Source organism: Amia ocellicauda, chromosome 18 (genome assembly GCF_036373705.1).
Source record: "Amia ocellicauda isolate fAmiCal2 chromosome 18, fAmiCal2.hap1, whole genome shotgun sequence".
Taxonomy (NCBI): Eukaryota; Metazoa; Chordata; class Actinopteri; order Amiiformes; family Amiidae; genus Amia; species Amia ocellicauda.
This window is the reverse complement of record NC_089867.1, coordinates 4,344,285-4,366,783: the sequence shown is the minus strand read 5'-3', so window position 1 is coordinate 4,366,783 and position 22,499 is coordinate 4,344,285. Positions and strand designations below refer to the sequence as shown.

Here is a 22,499-nt window from a genome sequence, read left to right as displayed (position 1 = left end):
ATACATATAAAACAAATATATAGTTATTAACTTTTCTTCATAATCATAACCAGTCAACAGGAAGTGACACCCTGTTGATGCAGAAGCTGTATGAATGACACAGGGTTGTTTTTGACCAAAAAGTGAAACATAATGCTTTGAAACCAAACTAAATCACATTTAATCATCAAAATAAGTTAATTTGTTTTTTCTTTTTACCAGCCAAGCAAGTTGAATTAGAGCCATTGGTATTCAAAACGGGCATCTTAAGTGGACTGCACCTATTAGGCCTATGTATGTGAATACAATATTTTTTGAGAATATACATTGAACATAAGGTAGGCTAGAATAATATATTACATATTTTGTCTCAAATGTCACCAAAGCCATTTTTCTTTATATTTCAGATGCAGAGTACTTTCCTCTTTCTTATTCATTCTAATGATTACGTATTCCCAATTAAGCAACCATAATTAGTTTTGAATTGGTAAATTAATCGAGTACAAAAGTTGGGTACTCAAAATACATAATAATAATAACAATAATAATAATAATAATAATAATAATAATAATAATAATAACAACAATAAAAGGCTGGAACATTATTTTTTACACAAAGGTCAAAAGCAATGCACTCTGGATATTTATCTTAGCTGTTTATTATTGGTATATTATGGGTCTGAATTGTGAAGCTGTGTTTTCTTGTTTTTGTCTTTTTCATTGATGAAGGTGTTAAAACACATGCTAACGGGCCATACATTAACATCACTGTGTTTCCCTTCCTGCACCACGCAGTCAATTACCAGATTTCAAACTTTACTTAACTGGAATTCGGTATTTCCTGGGTGACCTAGTTGTCTTTTGTGAGTAGGTTTTAGCCTGAGCAGTTTGACAGTCAACAGATAAGATGGATTAAGCTTTTTTTCATCCAGTTTTGATGTGAACGGCGTAAAAGCGGGTTAAATCATCCAGTTTCAGGAGTATTTTTTAAATGCCTGCAGATAGAATGATAAAACGGCTAAACCTAAGTCTCCAGTCTGGAAGGTCAAGGTTACAGGATTGCGACTAACTACACTGTGGTGCCCAGAACAGCCCCCTTTCTAAAGTGGAGTGACTCACTGCTGCAAAGTACCCAACCCCTCACCTAAGAAGGACAAGAAATGCCAGAAACCAGACATACAAGAGTGACCGAAATATGTTCTATTATATCCGCTTGCGTTGCTGTGTCGCTCTGGCACCTGACAAGTGTGTTTCGTACGCGTGTGCGCTGAGAACGGAGCTAGGTTCGGCCGCGGCGAGCTGGAATTGGCACAATATGGTTGCAGATTAAGGCTGATATTAATTGCAATATTATCCTTCAAAGACAAATTTCTCAAAGGACTTTTACACACACATATGAAGTGAGAGGAAGAAAAAAAACCTTGTTTGAAATTGAATAGACAAAAGTTGTCTCAGTGGAACGCTACGATAAATTCTTGCCTTATATAAATTAAGCTGGTGAGATGGGGAGATTTGCGGCTCAAAAACCTTTTGTGCGGGTGAGGAAAACATCCTAAACATCTTAAGCACTAAAGAATGGTCAAAAGAACAATGAAGGAGAGTCATCTTTGACAAATGTTTGCACTTTTCACCTTTTTCAAATGGTTATAACCACTTTTTAAATCTGGAAATGTTAGCCAATGCACAAACTAGAGCTATACTACACAGAAGGTACATTTACAAAGGAACAGTATCATTCTATTGCACAATATTAAAATATAGGTCACAAAGGTCATTCTGGAGGCCTTTTTCACAATGACAATGATCATAAACACATAGCTATAGACTTAATCTAATTAACTCAAAGAACAGATTCAGAAATGGGTGCCTCTGGCCTCTTGCTCTGACCTTAACCCATTTCAAATGGTACGGGTTGAACTTCACAGGAGAGCGACAACTAAGATTGCAATGAATCAACAGATCAATAAATAGAAACATGCTACAGAGGAGTTGTGCAAATAGGTATATGCTGCTAAAGCTGAAGAGTTGCAGCTGAGATTTGTATCAACGGAATCTCAAATCTGCTGTAAAAATCACTTTCTTTAATTGTAGTCCAGACTGGTCTCCTCATAATTTAGGCCAATATATATATAGCACATATATGTACGTGCGTGTGCATGTGTGTATGTTTGTATGTAGGTCCATAGGTCTAGCAAATATAGGACTACTCATATATGTGGCACACGTCCCCATCCACACATCCAGTATCAATATGTACATAAAAAACGGTGTTCCATAAAAGCCACATTCTATCACATATTATCACTCTAGTGCAACACATCTGAAGTTGGTAGGAACATTAGGGACATATTTAGAAACATTTTGCAGACTCGTTTTTTCCCCCCATGTCAGTGACAGGGGAAAGTAATCCTATACACAGGCTGCTATTGTGAAATGAGAAACTAGCCTCCTTCACTGCCAGGGACCAGATGCACCTCACTCTCTATCCTAATCTGTAAACGACTTAAAGGAGCCTTATCTCGGGGCTCTTCTGCTTCATTTCATGCTTGATTTACTTTAATTTGTCTGATAGGGCACAAGGATTTGGAAATGGCCCATCTTTCGGCGGAAAATGTTCTGATTTTTCTCTGGCATTGTTATATGGAGGTTTTTGACTTCTTCTTCTTTTTTTTTCTTCTTTTTTTTTTTTTCCTTGAGAAGGAATCTTGCTCCAGTGCAGCAGACTGTTTGAGTGCATTTAGATTTGAGCTAACACAGCAGAAAAGAGTTCTCCATGTGGTGTGATTTTATGATGGGCAACGCTGACACTGAAGTCGTGTTTGCTTTTCAGATTCTCATTGGGTGCAGTGCAGCCGAGTGCTTCAAACCAAGAAGATCTTATGTTTAAGTTAAGAGAAGACTGGCCCTCCAGTTTATAAAATGTCTGAGCAGCTGGCACAGATAAAGTTCCCCACAATGAAAATGAGGACAAGCAACATGTCTTCGGATGCCTGTAGTTCATTTCTGGTGGCGGATTCAAAATACTGCCATTGCCGTTCCGAGCACTGTCACGACCAGGTTTTTACATTTTTTTATGAATGACAGCAGCCCGAGCCAAAAACGTATTTTCAATCCCACCTTCCCAATGGGGGGAAAAAGAAACACTCCCCCACACAAAGAAATAGGTAGAGCACTAATCCTCTTCACGTACTACTGAAGTGAAAAGATTTCCCCCTGGCTTTCATTTGACTCGGTTGCAGACCCACACCTATTGAAAGTTTGAGAACCAAATGCAATCAAGAAAAAATATGCGTTGACCGCAAAGTGAGATATTTTGCCATTGACCGAATGAGAACAGATCAAGGTTTCCTCACGAATGTAGCCACGTCACTCCTCTTTCTTAATTTCATTTGACTCGACAACAGCCTTTCCGACTTCTCCCACTGAAACAAAGTGAGATGGCAGCAACTTTGGCAGTGACTCACTAGAAGTTTGCCGTGCTTTCTTTAACATAAACAAAAACCTTACATTTCAACCAATAAACCCCCCGCTGTTGTGTCATATCAGCAGGAACAGTCGAGTTCAAGCCTCTCCAGTTCCATTATTGGGAATGCGATTGCTCTATCAGCCTTTTCCAAGAAATTACAAATAAATTCATCTTTCTGTTGTGAAGCGTGGAAGGTTTTTTTTTTTTTTTTTTGGACGAGTTGTATTCAAACTCTGACAAGGAAAAAAAAAAAAGAGGGAGGGAGAAAAAAAAAAAAAAAGCAGAGGAGAACATTGAAATTCATCTCACAATCCCGAATTTACTTAACAGCGGGTCTGTGCATGGTGATAAACGGAATGATGATCCGGCAACACGTCTTTATCCATGCTTTGCTTTAATTAACGCCGGCTTGTTTGTTGAAAAGATGATTAATATGCCAATGAAAATTGCATAATTGAATACCGCAACACTCACACAATCAGGGAGGAACATGCCGTTTTTTTGATTAACTTTTTTATTATTATTATTATTATTTGGTATTTTAATTCAGCTGACAACCAACCCCCCCCCTCCCCCCACTTCCAAACAAAAAATATATATAATTACCGTGACCATGAGGGCAAGCTGTGCACAGCTGTGAAGTACTGTATAAACTCGGTGATAAGAAGGGCAGAGTGCTCAGATATGGATGCTTTTCACAGTCTTTTCTGTTTTGCTTTTTTTTGTTTCTTCTCTGCTTTGTGTGCACAGAGAGACGGGAAGGGGGGGGGGGTCATGTCAAGCTCAAGTTGTACACCCCCACCTCCCCACCCTAAAACAAATACACCGCATGCAACAGACACCAAAATCTAGGGTGCTTTGAGATTTGCTTTGTAATGTTTATAAAAATGTAAGTTTTATTTGGCTTATCTGCTCTTCCATTTTGTTTTTACGACTGCCCTTGCGCTTTGGGTCTGATTTTGGCATTACTGGTAATAATATCCCCCTGTAATATCTGAATGTTTTAGAAGCAGGAACTAATTTCATATTCTACTTAATTAATGCTCCTCTGAGCATAAAAAAAACGTTTTTTGTTGGAAAAAAATGTTTATATTAGTGCAAGCATTCATTTTCCTTTTCCTTCAATCAGTGTAAAGTACTCTGTAATCGCACAAGTTGTTGCATAATTATCATACAGTTGTGGTGCAATTAAGCTTTGAGATGGGTTCTTTTGAATCTTTTATCTAAATCTCTGCAACGCAAATGTTAATGCAGTACTATTAGCAACTTGTTGGGTGCTTAAAATGAAGTCGAAACTCAAATGAAATAAATATTTGCTATACTTTTATAGAATGGGTAATTAGTCTAAATGTAATGTTCTTCAAAGCTATATATATATATATATATATATATTGAGATTCATTTAACTGGTTTGTAATAACTAATAGCAGACACTGTAAAAAATAAAAAATAAACTAAATTGTACTAAAAGATTCTGAAAAGTCACCCTAGTTTTCTGCTTTTTAACATGAATGATTTAATGGTCAGTTGCTTTAGAAATATTGATTAAAAAACAAGTTGTACTATTTATTTAGAAGCAGTTTAAGTCTTCTAACTTCAAACATGATCCTACAGTCCACAATTCATAATTTGAAACGTGAACAATTAACTCATGGGGTAAAAAAAAATAATGCTTATAACTATGCATTGAAGCAAAATCTTGCTCAAGGATGTAACTTTAAAAAATACACTGTGGGTTTAAGATACAGTATAAATCAAAGAGTTTTACATGAATAGGAAAATATAAACCAAAAACCGCCTACAGGAATCAATAACCCCATTTTCACATACAATCATCTACCTGATTTTCGTCTGAAGTAGGCCACATGTTTCACTAACAATTTGCATTGAACTCTGAGTAATGAAATGTGCATTACAGCTCACAAACAAAAGTCTTATAGTTGTCCAGGTAATTGCAGAAAATAATAGGGTTTTGATTAAGTGGCGGAGCAGCATAAATCGAAACATTTCGTGTCAGGATTCAAACGTTTTGCCCCAGTAACAATCCAAACTGCTTTCCAGTAACACTACCCCATGAGGAAAAGGTTTACAATATTGTGTCACAGGACTGATGTCATTGCTGGCAGATGCAAGCAGACAAGAAAATCTTAATGAAATTCTTCCACTCTTCCCTAAATGATAATGATCTTGATATTATTTGCTGCTGTTTTCACCAGATGGATTTTATAACTAACAACCATGAAGTTTTGCACACAAAGCTCCTTCTTAGTAGACTGGATCAGTGCATAAATTTGCATCGAAACACTATGGGATGGGAAGAGCACAGTGATTTGTTTAATCTCTTGTCACATATTCCTTACATTTAAATAGCTATTATTTATAAATATATTTACAGTTAGTGTATTTCTTGTGGTATCACACCCAAGACTGCTGGGGTGGATTATATACACCACAGAAACAAACAGGGTAATAAAATAGGCTTGTTGCTAATAAAACTTGTTTATGACTTATAATAATAACAGTGTGTGTTACTTGTGCCACTTAAATTCGCTACCACATTTCTGGATTTTTCTAAATGACAGTGGATATAAAAACATCCAAACAAAAAAGCCACAACAAAATAAACAAACATCAATGCAGAGTAGTACATTTTAAAGAGCCTCCACAGAAGTATACTGAGCACAATTATGCTCAAGGTCCCTACAACACAAACCCCTAACTGCACCCACCTTTTTTCTATATGGATGCCTTCTGCGGCAAAAGGAAATTTGCTTAATTTCTATTTGATGTCCAATTCCACAGTGTTTCATAGCATTGGCATGACCGCAAGCATTACATTTCCCAGCTTTGCTTACACACGTAGAGGGGTTTTATGGAAAATTGCAATAGTTGGAATGGCATTTGCATGTAACTGTTTTGTTTCACTGTTGTGGGTGTTAATATAGCTACATCTTACAAAGATATACAAAATAAAACAAAATAAAGTGTCCAACCGCTAGATTTCTAAATTAAGTTACATACATTTTTTTCTTTATATATATGGTCATACTTTATTCAATATGATTAGTTTTCAGGGGGAAACAATCTGCATCATAATCAAACAAAACCCATGCAAGGATTCTCAGAAAGAATAGACTTGTATTTACTAACATTACTACAGAAAGCGTCTGATTTTAGTTGTCTTTTTTCCTAGTCCTTTTGAAACAGTACCTTTTATTTGTCCTTATTTACATATGTGTTTGTTATTTTATTGTATTATTTGAAGAAAAATGGTAATTAAAAACATATATCAGTGGCCCAAGCTAGTGCAAATACACTGTTTGGTCTACAGCTATATTCTTCATAAAGTTGATTTAATATAGATCCTTTAACCCCTTATATTTATATAAATTAATAATTGTTAATTTATTTGGCTTTTTAGGTATTACATGCTATATATTCACTCCCCCCTCTTTTTTGGTATTCCCCCTAACTGTTTAGAAGCTGTTAAACATTAAATTGAATAGAAATGTATTGAAATTAACCATCTGTATATATCAGTAAGAGGATATTCATTTTTTGTAGCAGTTATATGTGTGGGAAGTTATTTATACATTTGCAATTTGTGACATTTCCCTACATAGTAGTAACCTCTGTTTCTGTTGTCCTATTGCTAAAATAAAAGTATTCTGTGTGAAATCTGAACTTTCAACGTATTGTGTAGTTAGTAACCTCCTTTGCATCTACGGCTAGATTTGAATTCAGGAATACATCTGGAAAACAAAAAAACTAAATCTGTATATTTCTGTACCACAGTTCTTAGAAAAACCAAGGTGCATCGGTAACAGGCAGTTCAGACTAAAAAGAAAGAAGCCTATTTATACATCACTTTTTGAGCACAAGTGATGATTATCACAGCATATACTTGTACTTCACCAGCTGAATATTTTACACATTACAGATGTGATACTGTCTTTATCTTTGAGGGTTGTAAAAGCATGTGGTTGTATAGCAGATTATACAAATAATCCAAATTCAAGGCACTCTGACATTGTTGGAAATATAAAAATGAATACAAACAAACATATAAAAACACTATAACCGTTCCATAAAAAAAATAAAGATACAATATGGGGTATACATTTGAGACATTTTTTAACGTTAGGTCCCCTACAGCTACTTAAAAAAGAAAGTTACTTTTGTCCATATACATATATTGGTCCTGCTGAACAATTTATACGTAATAAGTAGGCTACAGTGTAAAATACATTGCTTAAGAGAATATCAAATGTATGTGTTAAAACTAAAAACGCAAAAATAACCAAAAGCATAAAAAAAACAAATTATGTTTGAAAGGGAAAGTGTTATGATGTTTAGCCCAAATTCATAATTAGAAGCAAAATAAACAACTTTGAGAGTGTGCCCTCAAAGTTTGCGCTTTGCATAAATAAAATTCAAATATGTATATAAGTCCTTTTAAAACGCTTAGGTATCTGCGCAAGCAGCTCTGACATACTCTACTTATGATTTTGTCAAGACAGTGTTATCAAACCTTTCAAAAGAATCTATGGCTACATTTCCAGTAACAAAAGCCTTAAAAACCTTTCTGAAGTATTCATCTTATATTCTTATATTTCCAATCCAATTTAACTTGTGCAGTCAGAATGGTTTCAGTACTAGTTTACCAATCTTTGCTTTCCAAGACTCTCCGTGCTAAAGGCTTGAGGGGTTCAATCAATGCTGCTTTGATCTCGGCTGGAACTATAATTATTTAACATTGTTACAAGGATTTCTCTAATCCATCCTACCATTAAATCCCTTTTACACCCTCATCTTCTGAAGCTTAATCTGCATCTGTACGCTCCGTTTGTCTCTTCAACTCATTTCAGCAGTCCCCTCCTTTCTTACAACACCCTGGCTTAATGGACTTTTGGATAAAATTACAATTTTCTGTTGCGATGCAGAACTTGGCAGGTGTCAAAAAGTCTCATTAAGTTTGTACAGGAGAGAATTTGACCAGGAATTACACAGTAAAACGCAATATATATTTTTTCTCCATTCTAAGGATGCTTTTTTTAGGTACACGGCTTTGTGCAGGGATGAAACCCAGTATTACTTCTGGTCCTTATGGCTTAGCATCAGTTTTGAAGTGAAAGCACAAGGAAACTTGGAAGGCGGGCAAGCTTTGCATTTGGCTCAGATAAAGCAGGGTGTTGTAAAACGCCAATCTAACAATGTTGTTTTAGTGCCATAATGCTTGTAGTTTTAGGACAAGACAATGGCAGACTACGCAGTGCCATTTTATAGTCTGTAATAGTCTGTTACTACCTCATACAACAAAACAGTGTTCAGCAGAACACAACAATTCGGTATGACATGTTACATGAACTAATATATTTATTTAAATAATATGCATTACTGTAGGCATGTAGGATATTACATACATATATATATATATATATATATATATATATATATATATATATAGAGAGAGAGAGATTCCTCAACAATCCTAATTCATCAAAATGTAAATAATGACTATTTTTATCAATCACGTTACTTACCTACAGTGTGTTTAAAGGTATAAAGTTGTACACATTTAGACTATGATAAATGCAATATAACAACATAAAAGGCAAACTTGCTTGATTCAAAAACTGGAATCCGTGGGTTGCAAAGACCAAATTCATTTTTTTTTTGTGATTAGAGAAATACAGACCATGGAGGTCTAGTCTGGATGTTGTCCAGATCATGAGGCTCATCCTGCATTACATATGGAAGTTTTTACCAGATGAGAGACTTCAAAACAACATAAAAATATGTTGTGATCTATGTGTATACAACCACAGTCATTACTGCCATGCAAAAGCACACTGCAGCTCTGCGCAGGAACCATTGATCAAATATTTGAATGCCAGGTAAATATGTACAACTTCATCCTCTGTACATCCCCACTCTATGTATTGTTTCATGGGAAATGCTTATTTCCATCGTATAATGCCCTGTTTAAAAATGTATATTTCTACTCTTCCAACGGACTGCCTTTAACTTGAGCCAAAACACATCTGAGCCCAACTGGCAGCCCACACGCAGGCTGTAACTATAGTTATTTGATACGACTTAAATGAAGTTCCTTTTTCATGTAGTTTTCGGGATTCTTCACCTTTTTGGTATGCTTTCAATCCTCAGTATCAATTACACAGCACACATTCGAATGTAATACTCTTTTTGATGGAGGGAAATGACACTGATGATTCCAAAATCAAAACTAAACAGGCCCGCTGTCCTTCTTTTGCAAATATTTGTGCTTCTATGTTTCAGAATGATATAAATAGCACCACAGTGAACGCAAACATTTGTTGAGGCACCTGCCGCACTATCAGAGCCATCTGGTGTACAAAATTCACTTAGCATGACATATGTGCATAAAACCTCTAATGGTTATTGTTTCATATGGATTAGAAAATAGATCAGCAGGAACCTCAAAAGGTAGACAATTTTAAAGACACAACATCTAGAACAAGCTCAGTCACGCAAAAACCGACCTTTTAATACAGCCATGAAAATAGGGGAAAACATATTATATTCATATCTGGCTGTTGGCCTTGACCTCAAGGCCAGGTACCCCTGTTTGCCCAGCCACTGTATTGTTCTGGCCGCTGACCAGCTGGCACCAACTGATGGACAGGTTTGTAGCAGCCAGTCTCCTGTAACACAAAGCCAAACTGAGGAGAAGACCGAGATAGGGCTGGAAAACCCTAAAGCACAGCAACATTTTTTAGGTAAGGGTAAGTGAATAGTCTGGTATAGTACATGGCTTGCCTATCTTGCATAATCTGTAGTAATTAAATCAAGAAATATGAGTTATTTTCTTGCGTCTTTCCATCAACAGTATACAATTGAACTGAACACACAACATTACACAACAAACTGTTGATTCATGTCTTAATGTTTATCGTGCGATTCGATGGTATTTTCTGTTGTCGCTGCTTTGCTTGCTATGCACCATGCTAACGAGTTATCCCAGTGAAAAAGAGCCTTTGAGAAGATATGTTGATCTTAATTGCCAGGGACCATGATGGTGAATAATATTAATTAAAATTGGCCAATTGAAAATGCTCTGAAAGCCACTAGTGACACAGACATACTTCTCCATCGCTATTTCCTCATGGAATAGTCTGTTTCAAAGGCACATTTTTAGTAGGAACAGGCATGATAGGATATAAACAGGAAAATTATGATATATACTGCCGTTTTAAGGACCAGCATTGAGAGAGTGCTGTACACTGACTACTAGACTTGGAGTACTAAGTGTGTATCAGGTAGCCAATGGCACTGCTGGGCAGTAATTGCCTGTCTTGAATCCCCAGTGTATATTGAAAAAGCTGAAATATTTAAAGAGGTTGCTTACTCAATCCCGAAAGGAATGTCCGCTAATACAACTGGGTTAATATGAAAACCCTCCAACATTATTTGTTTGTACCATTACATAACACCAACACATCATTTTTGGAGATGAAGTTCCAAAAACCATAAAGAAAACAGTATTAAAGATAAACAGCGTATTTCAAATTGATCTTTGACAGCACAATGGACAGATTTCTATTGTGATATTTTATGACATCAAACGTTAGTGGAATGTACAGCATGCAAGAAAAATATCCAATGTGATTGGAGCACATCGAAAACGATGACAAATGACTTTAAAACAAACATACACGTCAATTTTACAATTTTGGGGCCACCGTGGTCAACAAAAAAAAGCATTGACAGAGATGGATTAAGAATTCTTAACCCGTAATTATCATCTACACATGAACTACACACAGAAATGAAAAGTTTAATCCTTTGTATCTGAAATTTTCCATAGAGATAGATTAGTCAGTCAGAATACATTCCACTTTCATCACACTGAACAGGAAACCCTGTCGTTAAAGATGTTCATATTCGATTGCCTGATTTCATACTTTATTCAAATTACAACATGCCCATCTGGGTTTTTTTTTTTTTTTTATAACACAATGAGAAAAATTAGAAAGGAAATGGTCTTTCAAAGCAGACATGATGTGAAACTGAATGGTATTATTACGTGCAAAGTTTAATTCCAGTCTGCTTTTCGGCGTCAAAGACAATACGGTCATTTTCAGAAGAGTGCTGCCTCCCATGTCATGAGATTTAGGGTTCCTGGTGGAGATGCAAAAGGGAGTCTTCATTTGCATGGCATTTTGACAGAAAGACTGGTAAGTGTAAGGCTTCTACAAAAACCTGTTCTTATTCAGCTCAACTGCTACGTCCACAACATTTTAAAAGATGAAATAATGATTGAAGTAGCATGAATGGCTTCCTACTGGACAGTCAGTTATTATGTCAACACACCACTACACACAAAAAAAAAAAAAAACGTTTTTAAATACAGAGGGGGTAATTCTGATGATAATGTCAAGTGTAACAATATAAATAAATACAAAAATAAATAGTATATGGTTTGATAGCAACCCATAAAGCAGTCATATTGATTTATTGATTTACCCGTCTATCAAAAGATGTGCTCGAATACTAGGGCCGGATTAAATCAAAACTTTGACCCACCTGCTAATAGAAAACTACAAACCTGTACATCATAGCGGTTACATTTATCATTAGAAGAAAGTGGCATCTAAATAAAAATGAAGCTGCAACTGAGTACAGTTCTGTAGTTTTCTATTAGCTGATGGGTCAAAGTTTTGATTTAATCCGGCCCCTATTATCTTCTCACCTTAATGGAAGAAGCTTGGAGTTGGAGGACAGATATGGCCATATACTGATAAATTCCCGTGCCAAAAATTGTCTTTAGTTCAGGCTACTCTAGTAGTTAAGAATCACTAAAACTTAAATAATCATAATGAAAACACATTACAGCATGGATTTTAATATTTAGGTTAGATGTTTGGCCTTATTTGACTTCCAATCTATTGTTAATACCCTATAGACACGGTGAGAAAGTTCTGATTTACTGTCAAATCTATTCAAAATGTTGAAGCTTGACGAATGCATTGTAAGCTATACAGTCTTTAGCCAGGTCTGTAAGAATTGCATACGAAAGTCACAACATTCGGTTATAAAGGATACAGTACGGATTATTTTATTTTTGTGCATTTTACTTGTTATAAACAGTTTACCGTTACTAGCACATTAACTATCAATCTCTCTAGACTCCACAGTAACCAATAAAGACATGTATGTTTTCATTTCAACACAGCAATTGCTCAGTACTGTTTATATTTGTCAGCCTCCATTATATCGGAAAACACATGTGTGTACTCCGGTTTCTACATTAGGAGACTTTTTTGTATTGTTTTCCTTTAAAAAAAGGTTATGTCTGAGTTACCCACATCACATAATTACCCTAAGTCTTGTTTTTATGTTAATGGATGGAGAAATACATAATGAAGTCAGATCGAGTCACATGTTCAATTTTTGTTGTTTTTTTAAAGCAGAATTTAGCATTTTTAAGCTCAGCACTTTTATTTCCCCAAAAGGCCTTCAGAATATGATGCCTCTTTTTGTCATCACCCTATAGTTCTCAGTTGACCCCCTCAGCCTTATTTCCAGACTGATCACAGTGATGGTTTATTACAGTCGTCCAAAGCTCTTATCTTTAGCCAGCAATACTCATTTCCTTCCGAAGATTTAAATGCAAATGTGAAATTTAATGATAAATGCATTATCTGATAGCACTGATAACACTGATTCACTGTCAGTATAAAATACACACCCCAGGGGGCTTCCAACACAACTTGCCCAAATCCACTTTATAAATTTATATACCTGCAATAAATTCTTGAGGTCATATGCATTAAAGGAATCATATTTTGTGTATTCAGCAATGGACCAGTTGACGCTGAACAGTAATTGCTGTGTTACTATCACCGGAGATGTATTATCCATCTTTTTGATGAAGTGACTTTTAAGAAGAATAAAACAAGATAAAACTATATTTGAAACCCTTAGAGAAAACAAAACACACAAAAATCTGCATGGCAAAATGAGATATTTCAGGGGGAGGAAACGGATAAATAAAAATAGATATTAAAAGCTATCTGTTGGGTACACAGCTCCATGTTCAAACGCATAGACTGGATTTATAAAATAAAGCCATTTAATTTGCCATCTAACCCAGTTACTTAATCTATAATTTAATGGTAATAAGAAGTATATTCTAAGCTTGTCATATCTTTGCTTCAGTTAGTCTTTTGAGGTTTATTGTGAAGCATGTTGCAATCATCTGGTACAAGAACACATTCACACACAGTGCCAATTAAAATGACTATTAACTATACATCTAATAAGAAAGGAAGACTATAGATAAACCCTGCAATTAATAGAGTATTGTAGAGTTTAGTTACACATCTGTGTGTATTTATTTGAAATATAGTTTAGGTTTCATGACAAAAATAACAAATATACCAGGTTCTTCAGGTCAAAATGGATTATGCCAGAGTTTGTGTGCTATTTAGTTAGGTGGATTAAGGCAATCTACAATGTGTCCACGGTGGGGAATAATGCATGGAAGTGGAAGACGATGGGATGGGTTTGAACACAGCCTTGGCAGGCCACAAATGGTGTAAAAATCAGCCAGATGCTCGGAATACAGGTCAACAATTGTATGATCAATGACTGCACAGATGTGTCCTCTGTACATATGGAATCAGTATGCACAAGGATTTCAAGTCAGGGAAGTTAACCACGAGCAAATAATCATGTGCACATGCCCAGAGATGCCCACAGAGGTCTGACACTATAAAGAGTAGGGTATAGAAGAAGGGTATGGACACTTACACTGTCCTTCAATGTGTTCAATGTAAAAGCATATATGTCCCAAATAATTACCCGTCCAGATGCAATTTCCTACTTTGACAAGATGACTGGAAGTTAACCGTTCTGAAAGTTTACTACTAGCTATAAAAGGAGGGCATGAAGCAATCCAGTGAGTACCACTCATCAGCATGCTGGAAGTCAGAGAGTTGTCAATACAAAAAGACAAAAGCTTTTTGACCTCCACAAGTTGGATGATGTAGCAAATGTTTTTAGGCAAATTACCAAGATTTAAACTAAGCGTCCATCATACAGAAGTTCGAGGCAGTTTGAAAAGTTACTACCCTATCAGAAGGAGAAGAGAACATGTTTGCCAAGGCAGCGGCTAGGGAACTTGAAGAAACATTGGATCTAACATCTGGATAGAAAGTATTCAACATTAGCTGAAAGAATTTGGTGTCCAGGATAGAGATTGAAGAAATAACTTTTCTCCTGAATTGGCAACATGCAAAAAAGACACAGGACGATTCCCAAGGGGATTGGGACCCTGTTCTTTTTATTCTAAATACATATATGTTGTGGGACATACCAGCACTATGCAAAGAAAAGAAAACTAGGGTTCCTATGGAGACGAATGTCATCCTGTCTATGCGGCATTGCGGTTGTTTGACATGCTCTGTTTCTGGTGTTCCTGTTCAAATTGAAGGGTGGATGCATTTCAAAGTATACCAGGATATTTTAGCCAAATAACTTGATTCCCCTGTCATAAAACCTCAAGCTTAGTTGCAAATGGACTTTGGAGCATGATAAAGATCTGAAGGACAAGACCATGTTTATAAACAAACCATTAAGGAAGTACAAATTAATGTTCCTGAATGGCCATCAGAATCTTCTGACTTCAATCAACTGGTATAAATACCGGAAAACAGTTCAAAAGCACAAGACGTGCGACCTGGAGGAACTAAAAGGGTTCTACAAAGAGAACCTGAGGGGCCTGAACCTGTTCCATACGAATCCAGCCTTCATTCACTTCATCCACTGCAGGAAGAGGCCTTCCCATGGTGGATCGGAAGCCATAACTCGCCATGCTGGCCAAACCGAGAACCCCACACACACACAAACACAGACACACACACACACAATTACAGGGCAATTTAAAGTAGCCAATTAACTTAAGCAGCATGATTTGGGATTTGGAAGGCAATATATATGTAATTACAGATATGTCTGTATTATATCTGATGTATTACAAACTTTATTTACAATATAATGGTATAATGCACTCAACTGGGACATTTAAAGGAAGAATGGTCTGCACAAGTCAAATTGAACTGATTGCACACAAGCCTTTCAGTTTCTGATTCAAATCTATCTGAGATTATCTCTGTTTTGTAAGTAAAAAACTATTTACTTTGCAGTTATTCTGATAATGTAGTTGAAACAATGACTAAATGTCTGTAATTTACGCAATACAATTGAGGATGTAATGTGTCACATGACTCCCAATCCTCAATTAAACTTTAGGTTTTTTTCAAACCAAATGCTCTATAGCGTGTTTACTCTATCCACGTCTAATTATGGACATGAGGTCAAAACATAAACAATTCTGACATGCTCCTTTTAATTTTTCCCACATTTTTCCCTCATGCCACAGAACAGACTTACGCTTAAAGCAACCATAATTAACAAAGCAGATAAAAGGTTGTGGTACCATTAGCATTATTTTCTAATTATCATTTAATTCCATCCACACGTGCTGTGAACTGTGGTTTCAAATCAGAATGACAGCAGACTTTGTTTTTCCAACATACAAAAAATGTCAGTATCCTTCATAAAGTCAAAACAGGAGTTGAGCCGTGACATAATGACTTATATTGTAGCAGTAGTTTTTTATCCTCTTGTCCTTTTAAACCCTCGCAACTTGCTTCTAGACAGTGCAAGTTATACCTCACTAGCTTCCCGATTGTCAAGGATATCTGAAGATGCCCTATTATTATTGAGACACTTCTGTAATCCCTAGATCCCTGATGTATTAATTTAAAACATGTCGTAATAGGTTCCTGACAAGTGATTACAGGCAGCTAACTAATGGGCTAAATGGTTATGAGAAGCATGGGAACAGCCTGGTGTCACCAAAAATCTGGCAGATACTCTCTGATATCAAACTGACAGAATGCCCTTATAGTTTTCAGACGTAATGCTGTATATCCAGCGCCTTTTAATATTATTTTTATCACAAACACCAAATACTCACTGTGGACCATATACATTCTTCCGCTGCAGAACAAGACTGTCTGCTCAATTAGCTCTTACAATTTAGTGGAACTAAATCTAGAATATGTTCTTTCCAATGCTTTTCAATATACATTTTTAATACTAACCATGCATGCCTATATCGGTGCCACTCTTACGTGTAACAAATACACTTTATTTCAAACCCAGTGAAAAAATATATCATTGTAGTTTGTCCTCTCCTAGTTTTTCACCCTGATTCACCAGATCTCACCTCCAGATAATGTTGTTAAAATCTAATCTCCTTTATGTATACCTGAGGCACTATGCAAACTCATTTCTTGTCAGCAGCCTACACTGAATTTGAAAGTTGGCTTCCCATGTGAGGTCAAATCTCAGATTTTTCGCAGAATCTACCCCATTGTCTTTTAGATTCAAGGTGTTAGCCTACCTGGTCCATCCCAATCTTCTGTTTCTAACCGGGGTGGCCTGGTCTTCTCACTTTGCCCGTCTCCGTCTGACTCCATGGTCTCTTGACTGCCTTCCTCTTCACCTGCAAAGGGAACAGTCAATTTAAAGACTCGACTCCAGAGTAAACTTGCTAAGTTTAATCATGGTATAACCCTTACAACTTAAATGATGTCATGCTCTTGGGAGATAAGATATTTACAAACAAAGGACGGGATATATGTTATAACAGAATAACAAAGATAGACAGGTATCAAATACTGGTTGTGTATTCTGTAGTAGGTGTTCTACACAATTCTCTGTTGTTGCAGTTGCTCAGAAAACCATTTGTCATGTTAACTAACCATTACAGCAAAAAATAAGTTCCTGAAAGGTCTTCTAAATCCTGACTGTCAGGAACTGTACAGGGGAAGCTAATAATTAGTGTCACACAAAGATGAAAAGCACCCACTGGTAAAATGCCATATAATCTAAGGAGAATCACGCAGAACACATAAACTGATGAAGTAAATAAGAAATTCAATTAAAGGAAATTGCAAATGGCACATACTGCTTCCTTGTTATAAAGAGAATTTCGCCAGTGAGAAGTGCCTTTTTACTTTGAGTTCTTCAAAGAGCGCATGTAGGTCTCACAGTAAAATTGTCAGGATATGTTACTCCTGGGGAATAGGTTACATTTGACAGTCACAGCAGAAACTAAATTATAGAATATTCATTAACCTGGGTTAATGGCTGATGTATTTACAGCTGAGATGGTCACTAGACCGGTTTCCACGGGTGGTTATTACCATGTAAAAAGATGATACACACATTTGGCAGTAATTTAGTATTCTGACGTTATGGTTCACTTACTAGGCTGTTCCTAACAAATTCTGAAGAAGAAAAACTACTCCACAGACAACAACAAACAAACAAAACAAGACTGACTTCATATACTTTCATATACTACTATTCATATCAACTTAATTACACACCCTATTCATCTTGGCAATTCGTCATTCAATGTTACTGAATGTGAGCAGTGTGTATAGTCTTTCTGGGTCATATATACCCATAAGCAGCAGTTGTTCCAGAAAACCTCACCTATAGTTCAAACACACAATTGTGAGTCTTTTAGCCTTTAAAGATGTGGCTTACATCAAAGTCTAGAGCTAAACTTGGCTAGAGGACACTGGTTTCCTACATCTTGCAGAAAAAAGAAGGGAAGTCTGCAACACTGTCCTACATAGAGAACAAGAGGTCATTATGACCCAGTTTTCTTGTTATAATGTTCTTCTTTAACAGCAATACCAAAAAGTTTCAATTTCCCAACTGTTTCATGTCTTCCTAATTAGCCCTTTTTTACCCATCATATCTCAACAAGGACCATAAACCAAATACATATCAACAGTTTACTCGAATGTGCCAAAATTAAAATAATTGTGTGATAACTTTAAAGGCAATATCTTGATCTCATATGTACATGTTAAGCCCTGTAACGAAACACAGAACTGTTTAATTACAGAGTAGGAAATGAAGCTACAAGATGATTCCTTAATTAAGTGGTGATTATGGATTTTGTGCCTCCTATCTGAAACAAGTTGCAATGCAGCTTAACACACAATCTCGGGCCAAGCACACCAGCAGCAATGTCACCGAATGCTCAAAAGTGTACATATTATAATATTCTTCTCAATATCAATGTTGCGTTACATGAATATATTAAATTGTGACCATTTCAATTTCCACATAACATAAGGAAAGCAGTTACAATACAATATTAAGAGAAAATGTCCACATGGCAATGGGATATGGCCCAGCATCAAGTGACTTTAAGAGGGATAATTCTCAGCACTGTGCTAAAAATTCTCAATTCCCCTAAAAATCGAAGAGAGTGTATTTAGTTTTTAGCGTGCATGCGCTACTAGGTTCTCCCGCTGAGCCTAGATGTGATTTCGAGGAAACGCAATGGACACCCAAGGGTGACAGAAGTCGGGGTGAGAGAAAGTGGTAGGGGAAGGGAAGGGGGGGACTGGATGTAAAGCTGTTAAAAATCAGCCCTATCACTGTTCTATCAGTGTCTGCTCTCCAGCCACATCAGAATAAAACATGGGAGCCACACATTCAGGTCAATAAGCTTATAGGCGATTTACACAAACAACTCCTCCAGCAAGGTAGAAACAAAGTCATATTGGCTTTTTCTTCCTTTTAGCATTGTCTCCGCCAAGAAAGCCCTTGAAAATGTCAATCTAATGTGCTCGACTTTAAGGAGCTCAGAGCCCCTAATCCCAGCAAGCAGACAGGCGGCAACTTTCCGAGTTCAACGCAGTTTCGGTAAGGGGGGACACCATTCCCCTCTGTCCAAGAGACGGCTACTGTGAAACTGCACACAGTGAGCTTAGGTAAAGCAGGGCAAAATTCGCCGGTCTTAGGTGTCAACAATTTCAATAAATAAATTAATGTTATTTTTTTTTTTGATCTGCTAACGTCACCAACCATGATTTTCAAGTAAAGACTTGAAATAGACTCATATTGTGAAACAACGCTCCCTCTCTTTTCCATATTATAATGATTATAGTAATTCCAATTTCTGAGAATTTTGATTTTTTTATTTGAATTCTTAAATCTCTCATTTGCAGCGGCCACTAGCAAATCTTAGCTACACAGTTTATACAAAGACACCGAAAACATACATACATGCATGCATTCCCCAGAACGAGCTCTTCCAGACCCTCGCATTCTTTTCATACTGCAAGCCCATGATGCAAATAGTTACAAATTATAATTGACAGTTTTGGCCGATTTGAGGACCGTCTGTTTCATTAAAGCCTGACCACATGACTTCCACTCAGGGTTTTGAGAAAAATATAGAGGAGGGGCAAAGGGGGGAAAAAAGGCAGTTTAGTCATGTTTACAGTCCACTGCTCTTTCATCAATGGTGGTTGTGAGAATATGCATTTTCTTGGAGGGCTTTAAATCAGAACTATGAATCCAATACACAAGTCAAGATCAACAATAATTTAACGCTTGAAACATGCATTTGAATACTCAGATATAAACCATTCATAATGTTTGCTCAAGAACACCACATTTTGGTAAAGCTTGATACAAGTAAAGATTTGCTTCAATTTGACCATCTGAAAATCTGAACTGCTATCTCTACAAGGTGAACTGCAGAACAAAACCACAATAAAAAACAATAAAGCTCTCTGAGTGGTAACTCATCCTTTAACAGTTTGAAAGCAATGGATTAAGTGAGTTGAAAACAAGGTTCTTATTAGCTTTTTTTCTTAGTTGGGTTGCTATCTAATCTTTAGATAAATTTCATCCCCTGTAACTGTTGAGATACACAAGATACAAATCCCCTACATGTATTGAGTACAACAGGAATACAACACCATTGTCAAAACAAAATGCTACTTTGAACTCACAACAACACTGTGGTAGTTACTGCATGACTGTGCCATATTTATCTACGTCTTACTAAAGTATATGTCACCATGTTCAATGTATGGTAATGTTCTGTGAAATAGTTCCCAGTCTTGTCACCGCTACCACCTGAACAGCTGTGCAGGTGTCAAAAATGCAATTTATTTGCTTCCTTTTACACAACTACCCAGATGCTACTCAGTACGTCACATGTGATTCGCAATTTGCAAGGTGTCCAATGCAGAAGAACAATGGATGCTGTAAAGCACACCCCCATCGCTGCGAACGTGTGAGAAGGACATGTTGTGCAACTGTCTCTTTAAAGCAACACGAATAAGTCCATAAATTCTCATCATCACAAAATCTGGCAGGTTTTCCTCCTAAATCTGTAGTCGGTTATCTAACTGTGATTCAGACTCAGAGCATGTAGATCTGGCTGGGTTAGATTGTCATACTTAACAAACATTAGTGATTAATTTCCTCCACCGAGTTAAATGGGGCTAAAGGGATGTCTCGATTCATCTTATCGCCTCTCGAATTAGCATTTTCCATATTCTCAGCATCAACTTTGCATTAAAATTCAACATTTACAATTCCGAACACTGCCGTCTACAGAGAAATATTGTGCAGAACTTATGTTCATGCTAACATCAATTACTTCTCAATTGCATTAAGACTTCTTGTCATTCATTACGCCACTTTCTGTTTATTACTTCTTTGACAGCTACGATTTCAGCATACTCGTTATGAAGTAAAACGGTGGTCTGGTTTCATAGCAATAATTGTGGGCCGATTCTCTTAAGTAGTCTTAGACTGGTTCTTTTTAAACATCTGTTTAAAAAAAAAAAAAAGTTAGGTTGAGATATGATCGTCCAAAAAAATAGTTAAGATCATTGCAACCTTGTATATACACAGGTGGTCTGGAACTTGGTTCACCACCCCAGTTAATGCAAGCCATTTGAACAGTAAATGAACCCTTTAAATAGAATTAAATACTGGTTTCTCTAATCCAACACAGTATTTTACTCTGGGCTTGACTTCTGTTAAAGGGATATGAAGATTTAAGGTCTTATTGCTACCCTGCAACAACAAACTGTTCTGTTTTTCATTTCTTTCCTGGTGTAACCGATTCAGAAATATGCTAATGCATCGCCATGCAAATGCAGTCCTCTCCGGAAGTGTAATTAGGCAGGTACGGGTGATCTCGCTGACACCGGGACAGCGAATGCTTATGCGGGGCAGATGGAAACACCTGTATCCTCACATTTAAAAAAACATAATAAAAAAAAATGCTGCCACCGACCTTCAGACATACAAGCTTTCCCATTCCTGAAAGCAGGAAGTTGTGCTGGCCAGTTCTCCTTACATTTCACAGCTAGCTGTATCTGCAGCTAGCACTGCCCCCCCCCCCCCGCACTCTGTCCAGGTCTACTACTATCCAGGCATGCTTGGCTGCTTCTTTCTCATTCTCTCTCCCGATCGTACCCTGTGCCCGTTACAGGCCTGGGCTGGGGGCTCTTGTGTCGAGGGAAAACTCCCTTCTCTACACAGCTGGAAAAAGAGCTGTCAAACGGAAGGCAAACAAGGTAGGTGCAAAACAACATCTAGAAGGAGGGCCGGGGGCTGGGTCCAGCTTGTCTGGCAGGAGAGACATTAAAAAAAAAACAGAAAATGAAGATTGAACCCACCCGCTACCATAATAATCAACAAGACTACGCCTCACTGACGTTTTCAGCGGTTCTATCTGGAGCTCAGCTGCATGTGCTCTTGTTTATGTGTTCCCACCAATGAGCATTAGCAGGGACACAAACCGTACCTGCCTGGCTTAGACAATATGCGCAGGCAGCGTTGCCGATTGACAGGTTTGCACATTACCGTGGAGCTGATCCCGGCAACGCTAAATAACAAGGGAACAATGTTTGCTGTGGAAGCACCCAAGCAGAGCAAGCTATAAGGTCTCAAAGAATACCCTTTAAACTAAGCAGACGGGGGTGACAAACAAATGCGTTCCATCTTTTGCTTTTTAATAAGGAAATCTTTCAGTGCTCCTAGAGAACCCGGGTGAGTGGCACAGGACTAATCCCAGAATGTTAATCCAGACAATATAAACAAAGCAGTTTACTAAGGAAATTAAGTAGATACTGATCAGCTTTGTGTTATCTGAAAACAACTA

General features: G+C 37.0%; 1 protein-coding gene across 1 annotated transcript in view; it reads right to left on the bottom strand.

Moving 5' to 3' along the window:
- zfpm2a (zinc finger protein, FOG family member 2a) overlaps positions 1 to 22,499 on the bottom strand; it is a 151,374-nt gene that overhangs the window by 83,037 nt on the left and 45,838 nt on the right. The window contains exon 3 of the mRNA XM_066690687.1: positions 16,902 to 17,003. Within this exon, the coding sequence (XP_066546784.1) occupies positions 16,902 to 17,003 (102 nt within the window). The remainder of the gene's footprint in view (positions 1 to 16,901; positions 17,004 to 22,499) is intronic.